The sequence below is a fragment of the Echeneis naucrates genome, chromosome 9 (genome assembly GCF_900963305.1).
Source record: "Echeneis naucrates chromosome 9, fEcheNa1.1, whole genome shotgun sequence".
NCBI lineage: Eukaryota > Metazoa > Chordata > Actinopteri > Carangiformes > Echeneidae > Echeneis > Echeneis naucrates.
Genome location: NC_042519.1, coordinates 24,489,217 through 24,509,165, shown reverse-complemented (window position 1 = coordinate 24,509,165; position 19,949 = coordinate 24,489,217). Strand labels below are relative to the sequence as shown.

At 47.6% G+C, this 19,949-nt stretch overlaps 4 protein-coding genes across 6 annotated transcripts; 1 reads left to right on the top strand and 3 right to left on the bottom strand.

The window, feature by feature from the left end:
* Positions 1-350: 350 nt before the first annotated feature.
* On the bottom strand, positions 351-4,085 carry LOC115049222 (WD repeat-containing protein 5-like). Its single transcript, XM_029511261.1, has 13 exons — positions 3,714-4,085; positions 3,356-3,464; positions 3,168-3,241; positions 2,993-3,082; positions 2,714-2,803; positions 2,560-2,643; positions 2,228-2,283; positions 2,093-2,139; positions 1,916-1,991; positions 1,793-1,826; positions 1,649-1,723; positions 1,467-1,554; positions 351-1,253 (listed from the first exon to the last, which is right to left on the bottom strand). The coding sequence occupies exons 1-13, from the start codon at positions 3,786-3,788 to the stop codon at positions 1,153-1,155; spliced, it is 999 nt and encodes a 332-aa protein (XP_029367121.1). The 5' UTR covers positions 3,789-4,085; the 3' UTR covers positions 351-1,152.
* A 312-nt stretch (positions 4,086-4,397) lies between these two features.
* Positions 4,398-6,835, bottom strand: LOC115049223 (inactive phospholipid phosphatase 7-like). Of its 2 annotated transcripts, none has more exons than XM_029511263.1 (4): positions 6,612-6,835; positions 6,165-6,481; positions 5,372-5,553; positions 4,398-5,113 (listed from the first exon to the last, which is right to left on the bottom strand). In XM_029511263.1, exons 1-4 carry the CDS (start codon positions 6,749-6,751, stop codon positions 4,907-4,909), a joined length of 846 nt encoding a protein of 281 aa, XP_029367123.1. In that variant the 5' UTR covers positions 6,752-6,835; the 3' UTR covers positions 4,398-4,906. The 2 variants fall into 2 exon arrangements, with proteins under 2 accessions (XP_029367123.1, XP_029367122.1); XM_029511262.1 differs by having other exon boundaries at positions 6,582-6,831.
* A 71-nt stretch (positions 6,836-6,906) lies between these two features.
* On the top strand, positions 6,907-8,320 carry brd3os (BRD3 opposite strand). The gene has a single exon (XM_029510133.1). The coding sequence runs from the start codon at positions 7,800-7,802 to the stop codon at positions 8,079-8,081; it is 282 nt and encodes a 93-aa protein (XP_029365993.1). The 5' UTR covers positions 6,907-7,799; the 3' UTR covers positions 8,082-8,320.
* LOC115048568 (bromodomain-containing protein 3) lies at positions 8,321-19,313 on the bottom strand. Of its 2 annotated transcripts, none has more exons than XM_029510131.1 (12): positions 19,185-19,313; positions 15,580-15,895; positions 15,347-15,458; positions 13,934-14,071; positions 13,680-13,827; positions 13,087-13,256; positions 12,592-12,987; positions 12,373-12,501; positions 12,065-12,271; positions 11,663-11,889; positions 11,277-11,575; positions 8,321-11,008 (listed from the first exon to the last, which is right to left on the bottom strand). In XM_029510131.1, exons 2-12 carry the CDS (start codon positions 15,669-15,671, stop codon positions 10,890-10,892), a joined length of 2,037 nt encoding a protein of 678 aa, XP_029365991.1. In that variant the 5' UTR covers positions 15,672-15,895; positions 19,185-19,313; the 3' UTR covers positions 8,321-10,889. The 2 variants fall into 2 exon arrangements, with proteins under 2 accessions (XP_029365991.1, XP_029365992.1); XM_029510132.1 differs by having other exon boundaries at positions 12,089-12,271.
* Between the last annotated feature and the right edge of the window lie 636 nt (positions 19,314-19,949).

The following is a 19,949-nucleotide window of genomic DNA, read 5'->3' as shown; positions in this document are numbered from 1 at the left end:
TGGGTTATATTTTTGTGCTTGGTCCAGATTTGCACTGCTGGCACAACAATTTATTGAACACCAATTAGAAATTCTATTTATTTATTTATCACAAATAAGACAAAACAAATTAATTTGACTTTGATTTGGTCCTATTCTAAATTAATGATGTATTCTTCATTGTGAGACAATGTCAGGGAGGGAATTAAAGTTATATAATGATATATTATATTAACTTACAAATGAAATGAAATGAAATGAATTCTTCAGTTGGCATGAAATACCGATTTGTACTGCAGCAGACATTTCATGAAAATGTTTACTGTACATCCTACAGTTATAGTTACGACACACACACACACACACACAAACTCAGTCAAAAATCTTTATTTACAAATAACTGAAAACTCACGTGTTTCATCAGCTGACCAACAGACAGGAAGCAGGAAACACTGAGAGGTGATGATGAAGAGCCATTGTTAGATGTACCTACAGATCAGTGAGTCTGTGAATGCACCACACACAATTATTGAGGGTTCCAGCAGAAGTCATATTGTTGCCTAGCAACGATTACTTGGTGCCACATGATCTGAATACTTAAAGTTGACATCAACAGTTGACATCACCTCGTCCTGGTTTGGCCTCAGGTGTCTTCAGTCACTGCTTTTTATCCATTACTTGGTTCTGATTTTGACAAAACTTCATTTAACTTGAACAAAATTTTCATTAAAAGCTAACAGAAACTTTTTTAAACAATTCAAGTCTTTCAGTAAAGCTCATTTGAACTACTTTTGTGATTTTAATGTGGAAGAACAGGAAGTACTGTTTTTTATGGAACAGGAGAAGGCAGCAATAGTGAACTATCGCAATAAAACAACAGGAAGCCAGAAATAAAGGCCTCCTCCTCCTTTCTCAGGTGAGCAGACAATAAGATCCACCTCCTACCTGAGTACTTCCTGTGGTAAATGAACAAAGGCTGTCTGTGTGTGTGTGTGTGTGTTTTCAGTCTCCACAGGTTTTATCAGGTTCAACTGCTCCTTTAATCTTTATCAGCCGTTTTCACTGATCCATCAAACATCAGGATTCTGGACTGGGTGGAGGACCTGTTCTGTGAGTGTGTGTAGTAAACCAGCTGTGGACCTGGATGTGAAGATCGTGATGTGAATCTGCGGTCTAGCAGTCACTCCTCCACAGTTTTATGGTCTTGTCGTTCTCCAGTGCGGCCGAGGCGATGATATTCTCCGTGGGGTGACAGGCGGTCGAGATGACCACGTCTGCAGAGACAGACAGACATCAGCACATCAACGCTCATTATAGTCACATTTATTTATCTTATTGTTGATACCTAAACAAACACACACACAGCCGATGCATCTGCTCACAAACACACACACACACTCATTTTCCTCTCATCTGAATGTCCCTGCTCTTGTTTCATGTCCGTTCATTACGTCCACCCTCATCCTGGCCGAGGTTAAAGGTCATACCTGTGTGTCCTTGTAGTTTCTGAACAATCTCTTTGGTCTGAAGGTTCCAGATGTAAACCATGCTGTCCTCTGAGCCCGACACGATCCACTGCACACACAGGGGTCACAGGTCACCATCGATACATCTATTAACATTAGATCTGGGTTGTATCTGCCCTGAGTGAGTGCTGTCAGGCTCATACCTTTCCTCCTGTCACTGAAAAGTTCGCAAAGATGCAATATTTCTCATTCTTGTGTCCAGAGTACGTCTTCAAACACTAAACAGACAGACAGGAGATTATTCTGCTGAAGACAGACAGGGAGAGAGACAGGGAGTGAGACAGTACCTTTCCCTTGCTGTAGTCCCAGAGCTTCAATGTGCTGTAAAGAAGAAAACAGAATTAACTGAATGAAACACACTGACACAGATACAGGACAGGTGAGCAGACAGACAGGCTGCTGACACTGACTTGTCCAGAGTCGCAGCCAGAATGTATTTTCCATTCGGAGAAAACTTCACAAAAGACACTGGGGGGTTGTCGTCATCTGAGGACAGAGACCACATTATTGACTATTAATTATTGATCAATGATCACTGAAACGTCACAGCTTGACTGTTTCTGTGCATTCAGTCAGATTTTGCTCACCAATCAGAGTCTTCAGACACTGTCCCGAGGCGGTGTCCCAGATACGACTGTGGACAAAGACCAAGGCAGGTTAACAGCTCTGTGTGTGTGTGTGTGTGTGTGTGTGTGTGTGTGTGTGTGTGTGTGTGTGTATACCAGAGTCCATCATAGCTGCTGGAGACAATGAGCGACCCATCCCTGTTGAAGTGAACCTGGAGAGCAGGCAGAAGTTAGAGGTCAGAGGTCACTGATCAAAGATCCTTTAATTTGGGTTAATTTCATCAGATATTTGTTGGCTCCAGTTTATTTTTAATCTTCTTGTTGATATGAACATCACATTGATGAGTTTTTGACACAAACCCTGTCTGATGATATGTGGTCTGTGGCTCAAAGATCTGAGACACTAAGACAGCAGACCAGGATCTGTTACTGAGGAGGACCTGAGTCTGAGCAGCACGGTGAGGTCAAAGGTCAGCAGTGACACTTACTGCAGAGACGGGGTCAGAATGAGCCGGCAGGGTCTTCAGACATTTTCCCGTTTTCACGTCCCAGATACGAACGCTCTCATCAAACTACAGACACAGAGACAATCAGGTGACATGGAGACAGTCAGGTGACTAAGGAGATTCATATAATTCATACCGAGCCGGAGACGACCAGGTTAGACTGGGGGTTGAAGTTGCAGCAGAAGACATAGTTGCTGTGTCCCTTCAATGTCTTCAGACACTTCCCCTTCAGAGACAGAGAGACAACAAGTGACATCAGCTACACTCTGGTTGTCTGGTTACATTTTGCTGTCAAAGTGATTTAACGCAAATTTGAAGTAGTTAGGATTGGTCGGTTTGATCAATCAGTCCAATTCAACCAATCAGAAAGCTTAATGCATATATGAGAATGTGTGTGTGTGTGTGTGAGTCATACAGAGTTGTTGTCCCAGATCTTGAGTGTTTTATCATCTGAGGCTGAGACCAGTAAGTTGGAGTCTGAAGACCAGGACACATCAGAGATCCCCTGTACACACAGATCCAGGATCAGAACTAGAATCAGTCTTGATCCAGCCTGACTTCAGATCACGATCAGGTCTGGAGTGTCTCACCAGTTTGTGTCCAACAATGGACTTCTCAAACTTTCCGTCATATGCTCCCCATATCTTTATCAGCTTGTCAGCAGCTGCAGAGACATTAACATGGTTACCGCATCATGACAGACTGGGCAGATGTATATGGACACTTGGTGTGTGTGTGTGTGTGTGTGTGTGTGTGTGTGTGCGCGCTGCGAGCTTACAGGAGCTGGCGAGCCATTCTCCATTCGGGCTGAACTTGACAGAGGAAACAGCTTTTGTGTGTCCTGCCAAAGTGAACTTCACTGTGTAGTTTGGTTTTGCCGGGTTAGACTGGAAACACACACACACACACACACACACACACACACACACACACACACACACACACACACACACACACTTGTTCCAGTGGTAATGGACTGATGGGGATTATAGAGGGTCAGATACCGGGTTCTCAAATCACATCAGACCCGATCCGAACCCGAAACCTGTGTATCTGGGGGAAATTTTCGCTGCTCCCGGACTGACGCTAAATAAAACCCAGCATGAATCACATCCGGACGGTCTCACCAGACTCACCTTGCTGCTGGCTCCGGAGGAGCCTGAAGGCGGTTTGACCGTCTCCGTCTCCGGCTTCTTCTCCTCCGTCGCCATGTTTTCCTGCTCGCGGGCTGCTAGCCGTCGTTAGCTTCAGTTTGTTTTGATTTGCTGCAGCAGAACTAATGCTAAGCTAGCCCCTGATGCTAACAGCAAGTCGTTGCAGTCTTTGGAGGTTCCCGATCAGAACCGGCGCTGTACTAACAACAGGGCCCTGGTCTGGACCAGATGTGAACAGATACTGACTCAACGCTGCACCGAGAAGAAGGTGGTAAGCCTGTTAGCTTCGCTTAGCCACTTAGCCAGAATGTGGCGAGCGACATTGGGGCAAGTGCGCAAGCGTAACAGAGATTCAAACGGCGAGTGCAGAAGGACAATATTTAAACTAACGACGCGAAATCCGACGTAACTTCCTATTTATGCCACAGGTTTTCGTTTGTTGTCTGTTATTTCCTTTTATTGATCAAAAGTTCCATGTTGCAATAACATGGCTTCAAAACAGCATCAGAGAGACAAAAGCCAAAAGAACCAAAAGACATAAAGTAACACACCCCACTGACAGGTACCCATGGTAATAAGGTAATAAATGTCACTGACTCCACCTGTCATTGGTCACAATATTTTGACTGACTGATGTGAATAATAATAATTAATTTACTGAACCAAAACAGACAAATCTTCAGGTTTTATTCAGTTTCACTTCAGAAACCATCGGATTTTCCTGAGTAATAATTAATAACTAATAATCATTCAAGATAAATCTGATCAGAGTCAGACCAAAAGAAAAAAAACAGAGCAAACACACTTTAAACTCATTTATGTTCTAGCTGTGAATCCAATCCAAACCAGACTGATGTGTTCTGGTCTAAGGTGGACTACAGCAGTTTGTACCAGCCTTAAACTTTTCTAAGCAGTCCAGTTTAATGTTGTTGGTGAAAGTTTGGCAGGAACCACAGCAAAGTCAAACCAGTCCGGACCGGTCCGGACCAGTCCAGAGTAGTGTGAACTGCACTAAAACACCCGTCTAAAGTCCAGCTCAGCAGCTGATAATGTGAGAACCTGGCAGGTGGAGGACTCCATGAGGACAAGTATATAAAACCAGTTCACATTGGTCGACACTGGTTTATAGCAGTCTCACTCCGATCTGAACCCGTGTAGACCCACAGCAACTGGTTCTAAACCAGCAGAGTCCAGCGCAGTGTGCCGATGGAGATGAGGGTCTGGCAGGTGGCAGAGTCCAGCCAAACAGATTCCACCAAACTGAAGTGCAGAAAACCCAGAGCGAAGCCACAGCCAACGTCTGACAGGTGGTGTTTACCCAGAAATACCCGGGACACACCCACCAGGAAGGCCCACAGGTAGAGCAGGATCCTGAGGGGGACCTGGAGGACAACAAGAGTTAATAGACACAATGGTCTTTGACCCACCAGTGGAGTCCAGCTGATCAGGGCTCTGGTTTTCAAAAAAAGTTTGAGACTAACATGATCCAGATCAATTTTGAGTCTAGTCCAAGTCTTAGCATATTGAATAGTGTTGACTTTTATTTTGAAATGAAGCTCTACCATGATTGGACCCTCATAATGCAGGTCTGAAGGAAAAGGGTTCTTTGCTCCCAGCTAAAGAGAAACACCATCACTGACCGCAAGAACCAAGTGGTTCAACAGGAACTTGGACACCATGACGGCTCGGCTGGCGTGGGCTGCTGGGAAGGAATATGTATCCATGGAGATATAGTCCAGAAACCCCGGAGGGAGATCCCATGGTCCTCTGCGCTTGACCAACTTCTGCATCCCAGCAACCGTCATTAAGTCCAGGACCAGAGCTGCACATAGACCAGGACACTGAGGGATCAGATCTCTACTTTACACCTGAACCAGGTCTGGACACAAGTCTGGCTCTGGGCCAGAGCTCTGGGCTTACGTTAGCACTATCAGCTGTTCACTGACTGGCAGCACCAAACATCCTTCCCAACAGTCACCAACATCTGTCTCCAGATGTGGAAACAGCTGATTAAGACTTCTGCACTTAGCAACCAGCTAGGAGTTAGCATGCTAACCAATAAGCTGCTCACAGGAAGTGTTGTCTGGTCAAAGCAACAACAACAACTGAAAAGCTGTTCGTGCTGTTGTTAGCTCTGTAGGAGCAGCTAAACTCACATGTGTTTTCACCGTGGTTAGTTTTTCAAAATAAAGGTCCTTGTATCATCACGTCTTTATTTTGAAACAGGAAGATGGCAAGTTCACCCTCTGACCAATCAGAGCTAGACCAGCACACCCATCAATAATCAATATCTATGATAAACAGTGACGTCATCACACCACGTTCTCATCCTCAGTCATGTGATCGCGCGCCCCTGGATCCTATCATACTGTTATTCACGCCCTTGTGACGTCACTAGAACCCCCTCCCAACGTGGACCTCAGTGGCTCTCACCCAGCAGCAGGTTGACCAGGACTTCCTGTCCGGCCAGCGTGTTGCTCCTCCAGAGGCAGAACAGAGTCCCGCAGACCCAGATCAGGCCGTGTCCACTGAGGGCCAGCAGGGTGACCATGGAGCGCAGCGGGGCTCCGGACCCCCGCGGCCCGGCGCACACCCCCAGGCGCCGGGACAGGCTGATGTCGATGGCCAGCAGAGAGCAGAGCGCGATGCCGCCGAAGGACGGGTTGAGCTGCATGCAGTCCTGCTCCGGCCAGCGGGGTTCCTTCGGCCCCCCCTCAGCCGGGCCCCCCTCCGACGAGTCCCTGGACCCCCTGAGGACACAGAGAGGACAGCGGGCCGAATCAGTACGGGCCGGGACCGGACTGTGGACAGTGAATGACGACTGTGACGTCAGAGGGCGGAGTCTCTTACCTCAGCGGGGGCTCTTCCTGCTGACTCTGCTGTCTGGAGGCCGCTCTCCTCAGACCCCCCCGGGCCTCCCCCGGCTCCCTGCGGGGGGGCTGGTTCAGGGAGATGAACTCAGGCCGGTTCAGGACGTTGTTCCGGTCCCTGGGCCGGCACCGGGCCTGGCTGCCGGGCATGGCGGAGGTCTGGTGGTGGTGGGACGTCGAGCTGCAGGACTGAGACGGATCAGTTCTGGGACTCTGAGGGACTCTGCTATAAATAGATCAGCTGGCCTTCTTCTTCTACTGTCAGCTGTTGGGGGGGGGGGGGGGGGGGGCAGAGAGAGAAAGAGGCGGGAGGGGGGACCGGACTGGACCCCCCCATGCTCTTATTTTAAGACTGGAGAATCTGAAGCTGGGTTAAAGGTTAAAGGTCATAGAAATCTGTCAACCTCCTGAGCCCAGAAGAACTATACACACCATCAGTACCTGTACAGCTGTGTTCATTAGTTTTGTTATTTTTGTGTTCATTCAGTTCAAACTTAACATTCAACTCTGATTTTTGTGTGTTCATGTTTCGTTGCGTTTTACTGTTTTGTGTGAATCTCTCCAGTTCATAAAGCTAAAGCTGCCCAGACCTGGTTCCGCTCCGGTAGGGAGGAACTGCGTTTCTGAGACATTAGGTCCTACCCGGGCGGCTCTGCAGACGCACCGTTGCTATTAGATGCAGCGGCGCTTCCCGTGCTAAGGCTGCTACAGTGGCTGAAGAATCGGAACGAATGTTTGTGACGTCACCTGTACGTAAATCTTTATCCGGGGAACTAGCGGGAGCTAACGGCGGGATTAGCTTCAGGTAATTTAACAGCTGTTAGCTCTTCTGTCTGTAACTCGACGGCACGGAAAAAAACTGTTCTACGGGAGCCGGCAGGACCTGAACCAGGTCTGGATTTCCCCACATAACGCGGATGTAAACCCCCAAGTCAGTTTTCTCTGCTTTAGCTGCTCGGCGATGACGTCACGTGGTGTAAGTAATTCGGCTGGTGAACCTAAGTTTAATGAGAGGAAATGACGTCAGACCCGAGCCAACTCACACCTGTTCAGGTGAGCAGGTCTTCTATTCTGAAAGCTTTCCTGGTTCTCACAGACCATCTGAGTCTAATGGATCCATTTTAATCTCATCTGGTCGGATCATGACTGTCGGAGATCTGGACCTGAGTGGATCCAGACCAAGCTGGTTGGTTTCAACATGTCGGACTGTGAGCTTACTGTAGAGGAGCCCGGCGCCGGCCGGCCCCCCCTGGCGGAGAAGGCCCTGTCGGAGGCCTTCGCTCGGCTGCGGTTCCACGACACATCGCTGCTGATCTGGCAGCAGCAGCAGCAGGAGCTGCAGGGGGGGCCTCCCCCCACCTACCTGAATCGCAGCCAGTCCACCTGGTACAGCAGCTATGGAAACCAGGCTGTGCTGGTCCGGGACAAAAGGGGGCTGGAGGATGCTGAAGGGAGGTCCAGGATCTGTACAGTCATGTAGACTAAAGTGGTTCCAACTGGACTTAGTTATCTGGGTCCTGCTTAGACCTGAGTCCAGACCACCAGCCGGGGACAACAAGGTCGCGTTCAATGAGTTTGTCTGGTATTAAGGCTCAGTATGCGAATACAGACTGAACATTCTTCTGTCGACTGATACCTCTGATACTTTAAACACAATGTAGAACTGCCTGGTCTGGGCTGTGATGTTTAGACTGAAGATTAAAGTGAAGCAGAGTCCGGTCACAGAGTCGGTTTATGTGTTTATTTATGAAAACAAAGGAACTCAGAAAATAAGGATCCCATATCAGTAATTACATCAAATAATTCACTTGTTGGTTTTTTGTCGGTTCGTCCCCTCTCTTTCTCTACTCTATCGAGTGGAGTTCGATCTAAACCTCAGACAGCTACTATACAGCTACTATACAGTGCTCAAACATACGGAAGAAAGAACATACGGCCGGAGTGCATGCAAATACATAAAATCACTTTTTTCCTTTTTCTTATTAAAATACAAAAATTAACTATTAGCATCAAAGCTTGACCATCAACTAAAAACAAACAGGAGGGTTACTGTAGCAACAAGCTGTCCAACTCAGTCACCAGGGCAACATACTGACTCAGGGCAACTGTCTGGTAAGGAAAACTCAGCGTTTGATTGGTCGACACACCTCAAACTTCAAATATTGATCAGCTGATAGTGACTAAACCTCCTCACCTGTGACCTCATCTGTGACCAGGTGAACATGTGCCAATCTGATTATTCTGACAGAAAATCAATGAAAAAATCAGAGTTGATCCTTAATCAGTAACCCATCAGGGTCTACTATTTTAAATACCAATGAGCTCCACCAATCAGGAGCCTTCCTCACTGATTGGTCAGCTGTGTGAAGGTGAGGAGGTCTGAGGATGCTCAGAGCTAACCTCACTCTTGTCCTAGTTCTGGATCAGAGGACTCTTTCGCCTGTAGAGGTGAAAGAAGACACCCTCACTTGTGCTGGCTCTGCCCACAGTCTGACTGACCCCAGAGGAAGACTTGACACATTTATCTGTACGCATGGGTCAAAGGTCAGATCTGGTTTTAAGACAGGTGAGTCCCCCCGACCAATGTGATGTGTTCACTGACAGACAGTGGAAATTTTAAAGTGTCCTTTACAACCGGCCAATCAGAGCAGAGCATCAGGCAGCCACATGGAAACATGGACTTCAGCCGACCTACCTCCAGTCCAACACAGAAAATCCTCCAGTTTAGGAGTCTGAAGGGTTCTGGACTAAAACAGCGATAGATGCAGTGCATCTAATAAACCCGGACCTGGTCAGGTATCAAAGCCAAAGTCAGAAGCTTCACTGCTGCAGCCAATCAGGGGATTTTACTGAAACCAGATAAAACCAGGTGGAGATGGATGCTATTCTGTTGAAGACCTTCTCCTTTTGTAAAAATTAAAACTTTGAAACTAAAAGTCATTAAAAGGTTTAAAATGAACCAGGTATCAGATTCCTGGCTGAGGACCCTGCTCCACAGGTGCAGGTGTAACCTCCATCTGATCCCGTCTTCCTCACATCTGGAACCTTTTGAGTCCAGGTCTGAAGTATCTGTGAGAGGGTCAGGAGCAATATGAGTGGTTTAGTTTGGTGGGGGTGAGGGAGTGTGGGGATCTGGATCAGGACTGCGGTACAAAGATATTTTATATAGAGAACCTCATAAGACACAAACGAGTTCGGCACAAAACCTGAAAAATTGAAGAGAAACGAAACGAAGCAAATGTAGTGTTAAAAAAAAAAAAGGGGGTCTCTGACAAGCCAGGATGAGGCCCTGGTTCCAGGACCCCGCTGATGACCCCAGGGCACACAGTAGGTTTTTGGGCTGCAGGACCATCAGAGGACAAGTTCTGGTCTCAGAAGGTTTGGCTCCAGAAACACAGATTTGAACCTGGATCAGCTGTTGATCTTCACATCCTTCAGTCCAAAGCACTGCTGAGGTGTGCAGGTGAGACCACGTTTGAAAACCATCCAGGTTTGATCTGTTGGTCCAGACCAGGACCTGAGTCCTGCCGCGCCCAGAGCAATCAGCTGCTTGAAGTCGTTGTGACGATGTCATCAGCTGGGCCCGACCGTCTCCATGTGCTGGTTCTGGTAATACACTCTTACAGGTCTGATGAGATATAGATGAATCCCAGACCCGACTGGCCCCGAGACTAGATTTGGGTGGGGTCTGGTCTGAACGCTCAGGGGAAACAAAAATCTGCTCCAGAACGGTCCATGTATGGATCGCCTCCTCTTCCCCCACAATGCTCTGTAGATGCTTCTGGAATGTGTTCAGAGTTCAGGGGTCACAGCCAGCCATCCAGGAAAATAAAGAAGAAGAAAGCCTGGATATTTCTGTGGCAGCAAGGATGAAGACGACCTCTTCCTTTTCCTCTTCCTCACTGAGGCATTCCTTTTCTTCTTTGCTTCTTCTGTCTCTGATTCCTCCAGAAAAAAAACAAACAAACAAACAAACAAAAAAAAAAAAAAAAAAAAAACGAAAACACTAGGAGCTAAAAAACAGGTCAGCCTATTTACATACAGTCTCCAAGTCTGGGCATGTGTGTATGTGTTTCATGTGTGCAGGTTGTGTGTGTGTGTGTGTGTGTGTAATAAGCTCAGAGTGTACGTCTCTGTCTTTGTGTGTCTGTTTAGTATTGAAATTTACATGAATGTCTGTGCTTGCATGTGTTAAGTGTGTAGACTGAGTTCCTGTGTGTGTGGTGGATAAACCTCTGTGTGTGCAATCAGTGTGTGTTTTAAGTAACACGTGTGTTTGAGTGTATGTTCAGTCTGTGTCAGAGGAAGAGGAGGTTCCTGTTGAGGAGCTGTCATCAGAGGAGGAAGATGAGCTGCCACTCAAACGACTAGCCCCTCCTCCTGAGGCTCCGCCTCCTGCTGCCTTCTCTAAAAGGGGGGAAGGGAGAGAGGGGGAGGGGGTGTTAACAAGATTTAAGAGTTTTGTGTCATTAGCATTGTAAGAATATGGCAATTCAGATGCAATAAGATTTTTACTTTCTAAAACTCACATTCTAAAAATATATAACAAACAGCTGTTCAAGTAAAAATGTCAGTTCAGTCAAATTGGCTCTGCCACAAACTCAGGTTTTCCTGGAGGGAGGTCTACACCCTGGGATCGGAGTCAGGATTCAGGACTGGGTGAAGCAGGACTTACGCAGTAGCTTCCTCTGCTTCTTCTGCAGGCAGGACTTGACGTAGCGCTCCAGCTCCCGGAGCGTGGAGGGTTTAAGGGTTTCAAAGTCAATCTCGATCTCATCAGGGTTGGAGTCTCTCAGCGACGGCTCTCTGGACTGGATGATATGGACCACGCGGCCCAGCTTCTCCCCTGGCAGTCGATTGATATCCAGGCTCAGCTGGCGCTTCTCGTCGTATGACATTGGCAGGGACGATTCCTCTCCGTCATCTCCGTTGGCTGAGCCCCCGCCTGACGTCTTGCTGCCTTTCTTCGGTTGCCTGGAAACAGAGGCGCTTGGACCGTCACATGACAGGGAACTCACTGTCACCTAGAAGTCCAGGAGAAATGGAGGAAGTGAGTCCTACCTGGTGGCAGTAACCGTGCTGTTGGCTTTCCTGGCTGGCGCCTTCTTCTGATTGGCTGGCTTGGGCTGCTGGGCGGCAGCCTTGGGCTTCTTTTCTTCCTCCATCTTCCCCTTGTTCCCTTTGTCTTTGTCTTTCTTCTTCTCTTTGTCTTTCTTCTCTTTCTTCTTCTTTGGCTTGCTGACCGGAGCCTGGGACAGGACGGCCAGCTGCTCGTGCACCGCCTTCAACTGATGGAATAGACTAATAATCAATACCTACGAGCTGGGATCAATAATCAGGAGCGCCTTCACCTGTACTGGACTCTACAATCACATTTATACGTAGGATAAATACTGTCATCAATCATCTCTGAAATTTATTTAAATAGACAATGTTAGAGAAGAAAACCAGGATGTTCTTGACCTGTGATTGGTCGGCAGCACCAACCTGCTCCTGTAGCTCAGCCAATCGCGTGGCTCGCTCCTCCTCAGAGTCAGAGGATTCGTCAGAGGAGGAGTTGTTGCTGCTGTCGGAGGAGGCAGTGCTTTTACTGACCAATGGTGTTGTGGATGGGACAGACGTCTCCAGGCCCTCGTCTGGGATCTTTGCGAAACGCATCTCGAACACGTCCTGAGGAGACAGAGACGGAGAGGTAAACCCACCAGGACTGAAGCATATAGTTCTGAGATGCTCCACCAGGTCCTACAAGACCGGGTCCTAGGCTGACGTACCTGCAGCTTGCGGGCCATGGCTACCACCTCATGGTCTGGAGGGTTGTACTTGTAGCAGTTGGAAAACATTAACCTGACATCGGTGGCGAAGCTTTGAGGATCACTGTACTCTCCTTTGTCCATCTTTTTCTGTGGGGGGGGTGGGAGTCACAGTCAGCTTTCATCTCATCAGTTTAGTCAGAGAGAGCGAGTGAAGCATGTCATGGCAGTGTGCATTACCCGAACAGTGCTGAGGTCCATGGGGTGTTTGATGATGTCATGGTAGTCATGTAGCTCCAGTGCTTCAGCATCCACGGGCTTGTAGAACGGCCACGCATAGGCAGCGTGCTTCTTGGAAAGCATTTCTTTCAAGATGGCGTCACAGTGTTTCATCTGCTCACCCAGTTTACTGCCCTTCCTCCCCATGGCGCCTGCTCCTCCACCTCCAACCTCAGCACCTGCAACCTCCTCACCCGTCTCACGCCGGGTCTTGGCAGGACGGGCAGCGGCCTCACGGCGGGACGAGCCCAGTTTGGCTGATTTGGTGTCCTGAGCCGACGGAGAGTCGGCACGACCGGCAGAGATGGCCGATGTGGTCGGAGTGGTGGTATCGGCTTTCCTCTTCACACCTTTCTTCTGTGAGGGAGACAAGACAGGTGACAAAGAGAAACCTGAGTCAACTTCTCTGTCACATTTTGGATCATGTGATGCTGTTTCACTCCACATGGTTGTTACCTTGACAACAGGCTGTGCAGACGGCATCAAGGTTGCTGGTGGCTGTGGGGCAGAAACAGGAGGTGTGGCCTGGACAGGCGTGGGTGTGGTGGAAATGACAGGAGTCTGAGACGGGGAGGGGGAGGGGTAAGAGGTGGGAGGGGATGCTGAAGACTCCGCCTGCTGACTCACTGAGAGAGAGAGCGATGGAAAGAATGAGATGCCATCATGTCCGGTACAAATGCTGCTATACAATAACTTCCAATAATAGAACTTTTACACAGATGCCCAGTCCCAACACACCCCCTACCCCAAAATTAACCAGTTACATACAAAAATAAAGACATGCCAACTGAAATCTACATGAACCGTAGCCTCCATGTTGCTACTGGGAATCCATAGTCGCTTGCGTGTCCGAATGTAAACAACGTAGTGACGCAGCAAGTGGTGTCCCAATTCCTAGGGAAGATTACAAAGCCCTACCCCCTGTGGCTTATTTTTTAGGGTTAGAGGTGAGTAGGGTGAAAATTGGGATTGGGCCTCATTGTTTGTTGTGTCTTTTGTCATAGTATAACTATGGTAGTATTATGGTATTACAGTACTGAAGGACTCACCTGTGGTGGCAGCCGCTGGCTGTTTACTCTTGTTCTTCCCTTTGGGAGCTGGAGGCAGCAGAGCAACTTCCTCTTGAGGCATCTGAGCCACTTTCTGCAGGAAGATCTTCTCCAGAGCCTGAGCCATGAGCACAATGTCGTCTGTGGGCTGAGACAGAAGCAGCAGGAACAGTCAAAGAGCTGGCATTAGGGACAGGGCAGGGTGTCTTTTAGACCAGAGGGACCTGGGGGGGACCCATGCAGAGTCAGGTTACCTTGTTGTAGATGTAACAGTTGGTGAACATGGTGTTGAAGTCCTGCATGGCCTCACTGGCGCTCCAGTAATAATTGTTCTCCAGACGTTTCTTGATAGTTCCCATGTCCATCGGGTTCTTGATCACTTTGTGATAGTCCTGGAAACATGGAGACTGTTATCTTAGCTTAGCATAGCATAATGACTGGGAAGCGTAAGCCTGACTATTGAATGATTTTCTAGGCTGGACTACTGTAACTCATTACTATCTGGATGTCCAAACAAATCTCTAAAAGGCCTTCAGTTGATTCAGAACACTGCTGCACGAATATTAACAGGAACTAGGAAAAGAGATCACATCTCTCCTGTTAGCTGCTCTTCATTGGCTGCCAGTAAAATATAGAGTAGAATTCAAAATCCTTCTTTGAACATATAAAGCTCTTAATGGCCAAACTCCATCGTATCTCAGACAGCTCATAGTTCCTTACTGTCCTAGCAGGCCACTCCGCTCTCTAGATGGAGGTTTACTTGTGGTTCCTAGAGTCTCCAAGAGTAAATCTGGAGGCAGATGGTTCAGTTATCAGGCTCCTCTTCTATGGAACCAACTTCCAGCATCGGTCCGGGGGGCGGACTCTTTAGTAACTTTCAAGACCAGGCTTAAAACTTTCCTGTATGACAGAGCTGATAGTTAAAAAGTTAAAGTCATCTACTCTTTAGCTACGCTGCTGTAGGCCGAGGCTGCTGGGGGAAGGACTGAGCTTCTCTGTCTCCCCCTCTCCCTCCCTCTCCCTCCCTCTCGCTCGCTCGCTCTCCTTTCCTCCCCCCTTGCATGCTCTGATGAGAATCATGCTTCTTTAAAATCCATGTTTCTCCCAGTTCTATACATTCATACTGCATTTACTAACCATGTTCTGCCAAAGTCTCTGTCTCTCCCAGTTCCTCTCCTCTCTCTCTCTGTCCTCATCCTGCAGGTGGTGACTCATCACCATCCCATGTTCCTGCAACACCTGCTGGTCCCATATTTCATGAATTCTGTACTACAGCTCAACTCCATGAACTTCATGCAGCAACATGTTCCTGCCTATAACCCCCCCCATGCCTATCTCACGCTCTCTCTTTCTCTTTCTCTCTCTCTCTCACTCTCAACCCAACCAGTCGAGGCAGATGGCCGCCCCCCCTGAGCCTGGTTCTGCTCGAGGTTTCTGCCTCTTAAAGTAAGTTTTTCCCTGCCGCTGTCGCCAAGTGCTTGCTCATCGGGGGATCTGTTGGATCTCTTTAAATAAATGTATAAAGAGTTTGGTCTAGACCTGCTCTATATGTAAAGTGCCTTGATATAACTTTATGATTTGGCACTATACAAATAAATCTGATTTGATTTTTGATTTGAAAATACACAAAATTCACCTATCTGCTTGATAAATGCTCAGTGACTTACCGACAGGCAGAGCTTGATGGCGTCGACAGGTTGGTAGAACGGCCAGGCAAACTGATGTTTCCACAGGGTCTTCACCACCACATTCTGCATGTACTGCAGCTGGTTGGTTTTCCTGAAGGACACAGAGATCAGTGAAGCTCCAGGGGACACTGACGGAAAACCCTCTACAGCCTTCAGTTTCAGAACTCCTTGTCTTAGACTCCAGGTCAGCTCGACTCCAACTGGTTACCTACCTGCCAGGTTTGGTAGGATTGGTGACCTCAGGGGGGGGCGGATTGGTGAGTGGAGGGGGGCTGGGGGGCGCAGCCTCAGGGGCGTCCGACATGGTGGACGACGGTGACGCAGCAATGCACTGTGGGACAGCAGTGTCTGACCTGAAGGTGAAAAAACAACCCCCTCTGTGGTCTGAGGGTGTGAGGGGGTGTGTGTGTGTGTGTGTGTGTGCGCAGCCACACAGGTGTGTTTTGGTGTATGTTCAGTTCAGGTGCGGTTGGTGTTGAAACTTCAGTTCGACGCTTCCCCCAAGGAGACAAACACCCATCGCACGACCTGAGAGACAGAGATACTGATTGTTAGTTCTGATGCTGGCAAACAGAAACTTATCATCTCAGATGGTTTGGTTGAAAAAGTAAAATAAATGATTCATGTTGAATTAAAGCTGCAGCAACCTTCTATTGTTAGAGTTTCAGATGAGGAATACTTTTATTGATTCATCAGATAAATATTGTCAGATTAATCAATTATGAAAGTAATCAGTTTTAGTTCCATAGATGTCCGCAATCCACTTTTGATTTGACTACATGACGCCCCCACCACTACCCACAAGGACGTCCTGGACGCCTTTGGCAGCCCCTGTTCTCACTGATTAATTTTAGATGCTCCTTATGAACCCTTGGATCCCAGCAGGCCGTTTTAGGTTGACAACACCTTACAATGACCAACAACCTGCCTCAAACCAACTGCCCCCATCTCGCAAATTACATCACTCGTCGGTGTCTTGGCTGCTCCTTTGAAGCATCCAATTTGTAATTTGTCTTTTGGCCATCCTGGAGAATGGCAAGCTGAAGAGGAGTGAAGGATGGAGCTGGCTTGCTCTATACTTCACCCTGATTGGGTGGTACAGTCTAATCAAGCCCACAATAGCCCCACCCCCTCCCCTCCCCTCCCCTCCTTCCTGGTCTTCCCCTCTAAATGGAGCATCATTTTAAAAAAAAATTATCATATGTTGAAGACTGTAAACTACAGACTGAGACCATAAACTCATCAGGAAAATGTTTACGGAGGAGGAGGGGGGACATTTTCCCATAGACTTCAATTGCATCTGACTTCTGTTTACAACCAGTGGAGTTGCCCCCTGATGGCCATTAAATAGAATAAAGGTTTAGGACTCTTCAGAACAGAGTCCAGGTCCAGATCTGGACATGGTCTGCGGATTCGTTTATAACTTTAAGTCTTTTGTTTGTTATTCATGTTGTGCTGTGCGTTTGTGATCTCAATCTGATTAGGTTCATCTTAGTATAACAATCATTATTGAGTCATTCATTTCCTGGTTCAGTTATGTGTATGGCCTGACAAATAGCTGCTAACAGCAATATTTGAATGATTAAATATTGATAGTCAGGTGTGATTGAGTGTAATTGTATCTGACGTATCTTATATAAATTAGACAAAGAGCACAACAATGGAAACAATGAGCCCAACCTGCCTAATAATTTTTACTTTGAAAATCTCACGAGACAGAATTTGTCTGGTCTACATGAACCTCGACCTGGTTTACACAAGCTATAGCAGTCCCTTCACTGATCATTACACTGGCTGGGACCAGTCATTAGCACAACTTTGTAACGACGGATCAGACTGGACGGGACCAGAATCGACTTTTCTTTCTCACGTTGTAATAGTTTGACCTCATTTAGTGAATAGTTCTAATAATCAATCACAGTCTCTAACCCTCAGTGCTTACTGGTCATCGGAACGCATCACCTGGATGGACATTTTATGAGCTAATCAATTGATCAGCAGATGAAATCAATTATTCAATTGATCAGACCATTTCAACTCACATTTAAATAAAGATCTGTTTCTTCAAGATTACATGGTTCAATAACTGGTGTAAAATGTGTGACACCAGGCTATGAACTGGTCTGAATGTACAAGATGATCATCTCAACAACAAAAATCAGAATGTAAAACCTTATTAGTTCTGGTGAGGGCCAAGACCCACCCAGGCAGATAAAATCCCTGTCAAAAATCGTCTTTGTGGCCTGAGCTTCTTCTCAGTGAGGACCAGAGACTTCTGCAGCTGCCAGAGTGAGGCTCTTTATCATTAAGACATAAAAAAGTTCATACCATCTTCTGAATTATATCAGTGAAATTTATTTTTCTGCACACAGATCATTGTGTTCATTAAAGATGATTTCCAATCATTTAATCTGCGAAAATCAATCACATAGTCGAGAACTCATCACCAGAACTTTGTCTTTATATCAGCAACTGAAAAGGTCTACACAAACTCAGCTGACGGAATCAAGACAGCTCATCTTTCTGCCGTTTGACTGACTGACTGACTGACTGACTGATCAATCATCACAGACCAATCACCATCAGAAAACAAGAATCACTGGTTAAAACTCACAGCTCAAGCTGAAAAACACACAAACAAACTGAAGACTTCTGTCCAGTTCACTTTTCCAGCTGACGACAACGATGAGGAGTTTTTATGTGAATTCATCTCAAGTTGAAGTCCACAACACACAATCTAGAAACTTGCAGAGAAAACCATTCAGAACTTCATCAGGAGAATTAACCGATCAGCAGTTCAGCTCAATGTCCTCAATAACCGCTGATCAATACAAGATCAATCAGCATCTTCAGCTGCAACGCTGATCAGGTACTGAATCAAACAGCGTATTGACATAAGATGCACACAGTCTCAGGTCTTAACGAGACAGAATTTAAAAAAAAAGACACGCGGAGACAGGTCTCTAGACCTGAAGGGGGTTCTCACCGTTGTCTGTAAACTGAACACCTGACCCGGGTCTACTTCAGGCCTTCAGCTTTCTCTGAATCCCAACAGGTGCTGGTCCTGACTCGTCAGTCCACCAGTCCTGCAGCAGAGTTACACAGCTGGGCGACAGACCACTTGAAAACCGTCTGCTCCGCCAGGACCCGATCCCGGTCTCCTACCTGCCTGCCCCACACCGCATCCAACTCAAACCTCCAGTCCGGATCTGGTTCTGTGGGATCAACAGATGGAGTCCGGTGGCTGCTCGCTGCGGCTACCGGAGAGCTAACGGCTAACACTCACCGCTGCGACCGACAAACTGCACACATCCAGCCGACAGCAGTACCATCGGCTGTCCGGCACACCCCACCGCCTAGTGTCCGGGCTTTAACGCTCAGAGTCCCGGTACAGCCGCCCGGCGGCCCCGGGCCCGACGCCCTGCGTGCGGACGGAACTGCTCATTTATCTCGCTTTAAAAGATGGCGGGCAAGCCGATGCAGAATCCGAGCTAGTTCGCTAACGAGCCGAGCTACAGAGCCGCCGACACCGAGGCCTGGGCGGCTCTCCGGCGGCTGCTGCGGGCCGTGCGTGCTCGCCGGAGGCTCGGTGAAGATAAATGTTCGGTCGGAAGCGTCCCCGCCGCCGGTCGGTCGGTTTAAAGCGCCGATGTTAGCAGACTTTGCCGCGGTGTTTGGCTAGCTAACGAGCCGTTAGCCTGTTAGCTGAGCTTTGTCTGAAGGCGCCGAGCGGCTCCGACACCTCCGGCCCCCCAGGCCCGACCCGCGCTCCCCGGACCCGCAAAACTGCCCCGCTACCGTCGGAGAGTCGGTTTACTTTGAGTTCGGGTCCTCCGGGACGTCCAGTGGCGGCTCCGGCTGCTTTCTGGAGGTTTTTATTTAGCCAAGTAGCATAATAGATGAGTTATCAGCTGTCTACCGTGTGCGCAGGCGCACTGGCGAGCGGCATCATGCATGTTGTTGTATTCGGATTGGCTGGCCGTAAGATGACTTGCTGTGATTGGCTGCGGGATGTTTATGGGACTATGATTTGTTGCTGCGGAAAGAGAGGCTCCGTGATTGGTCGGTGATGTATCTTAACTGCACGATTGGCTGTGACACTGCCCAGGCTGCTGCGATTGGTTATTGAGGTTTACAGTTCAGAATGGCGGTGGAGGTCACGTACTACATTTCCCAGCATCCCACTCGCTTTGCTCTGCAGATGAATTCTGATCAAGCCATGGAATATTTTAGCTAAATTAGTCGATAATTGACCTTTGAATGGATTCCTGCAATATAACTACCAGATAATATAAATCACATGTGACGGAGTGACTGATGATTGATTATTGATTGACTATCCTGTGTAGTTGTTTTTGTTTTTTTTTACTGTAAAATATTGGAACTATCCTTAGAACATTAGGGAGCTGAGTTGAATCATGACTTCAGAGGGAATCATTGTTTTGTCATTTCATCCGCTCTGAAAAAAAAGATGATTCCATAAATTTATTTTTCTACCGTCGCTGCCTTCCTGATGATCGTTTTGTGTTTGTGTGAATAAATATATCTTTCATATCAGACACTGGCATCTTCTACTGATTAA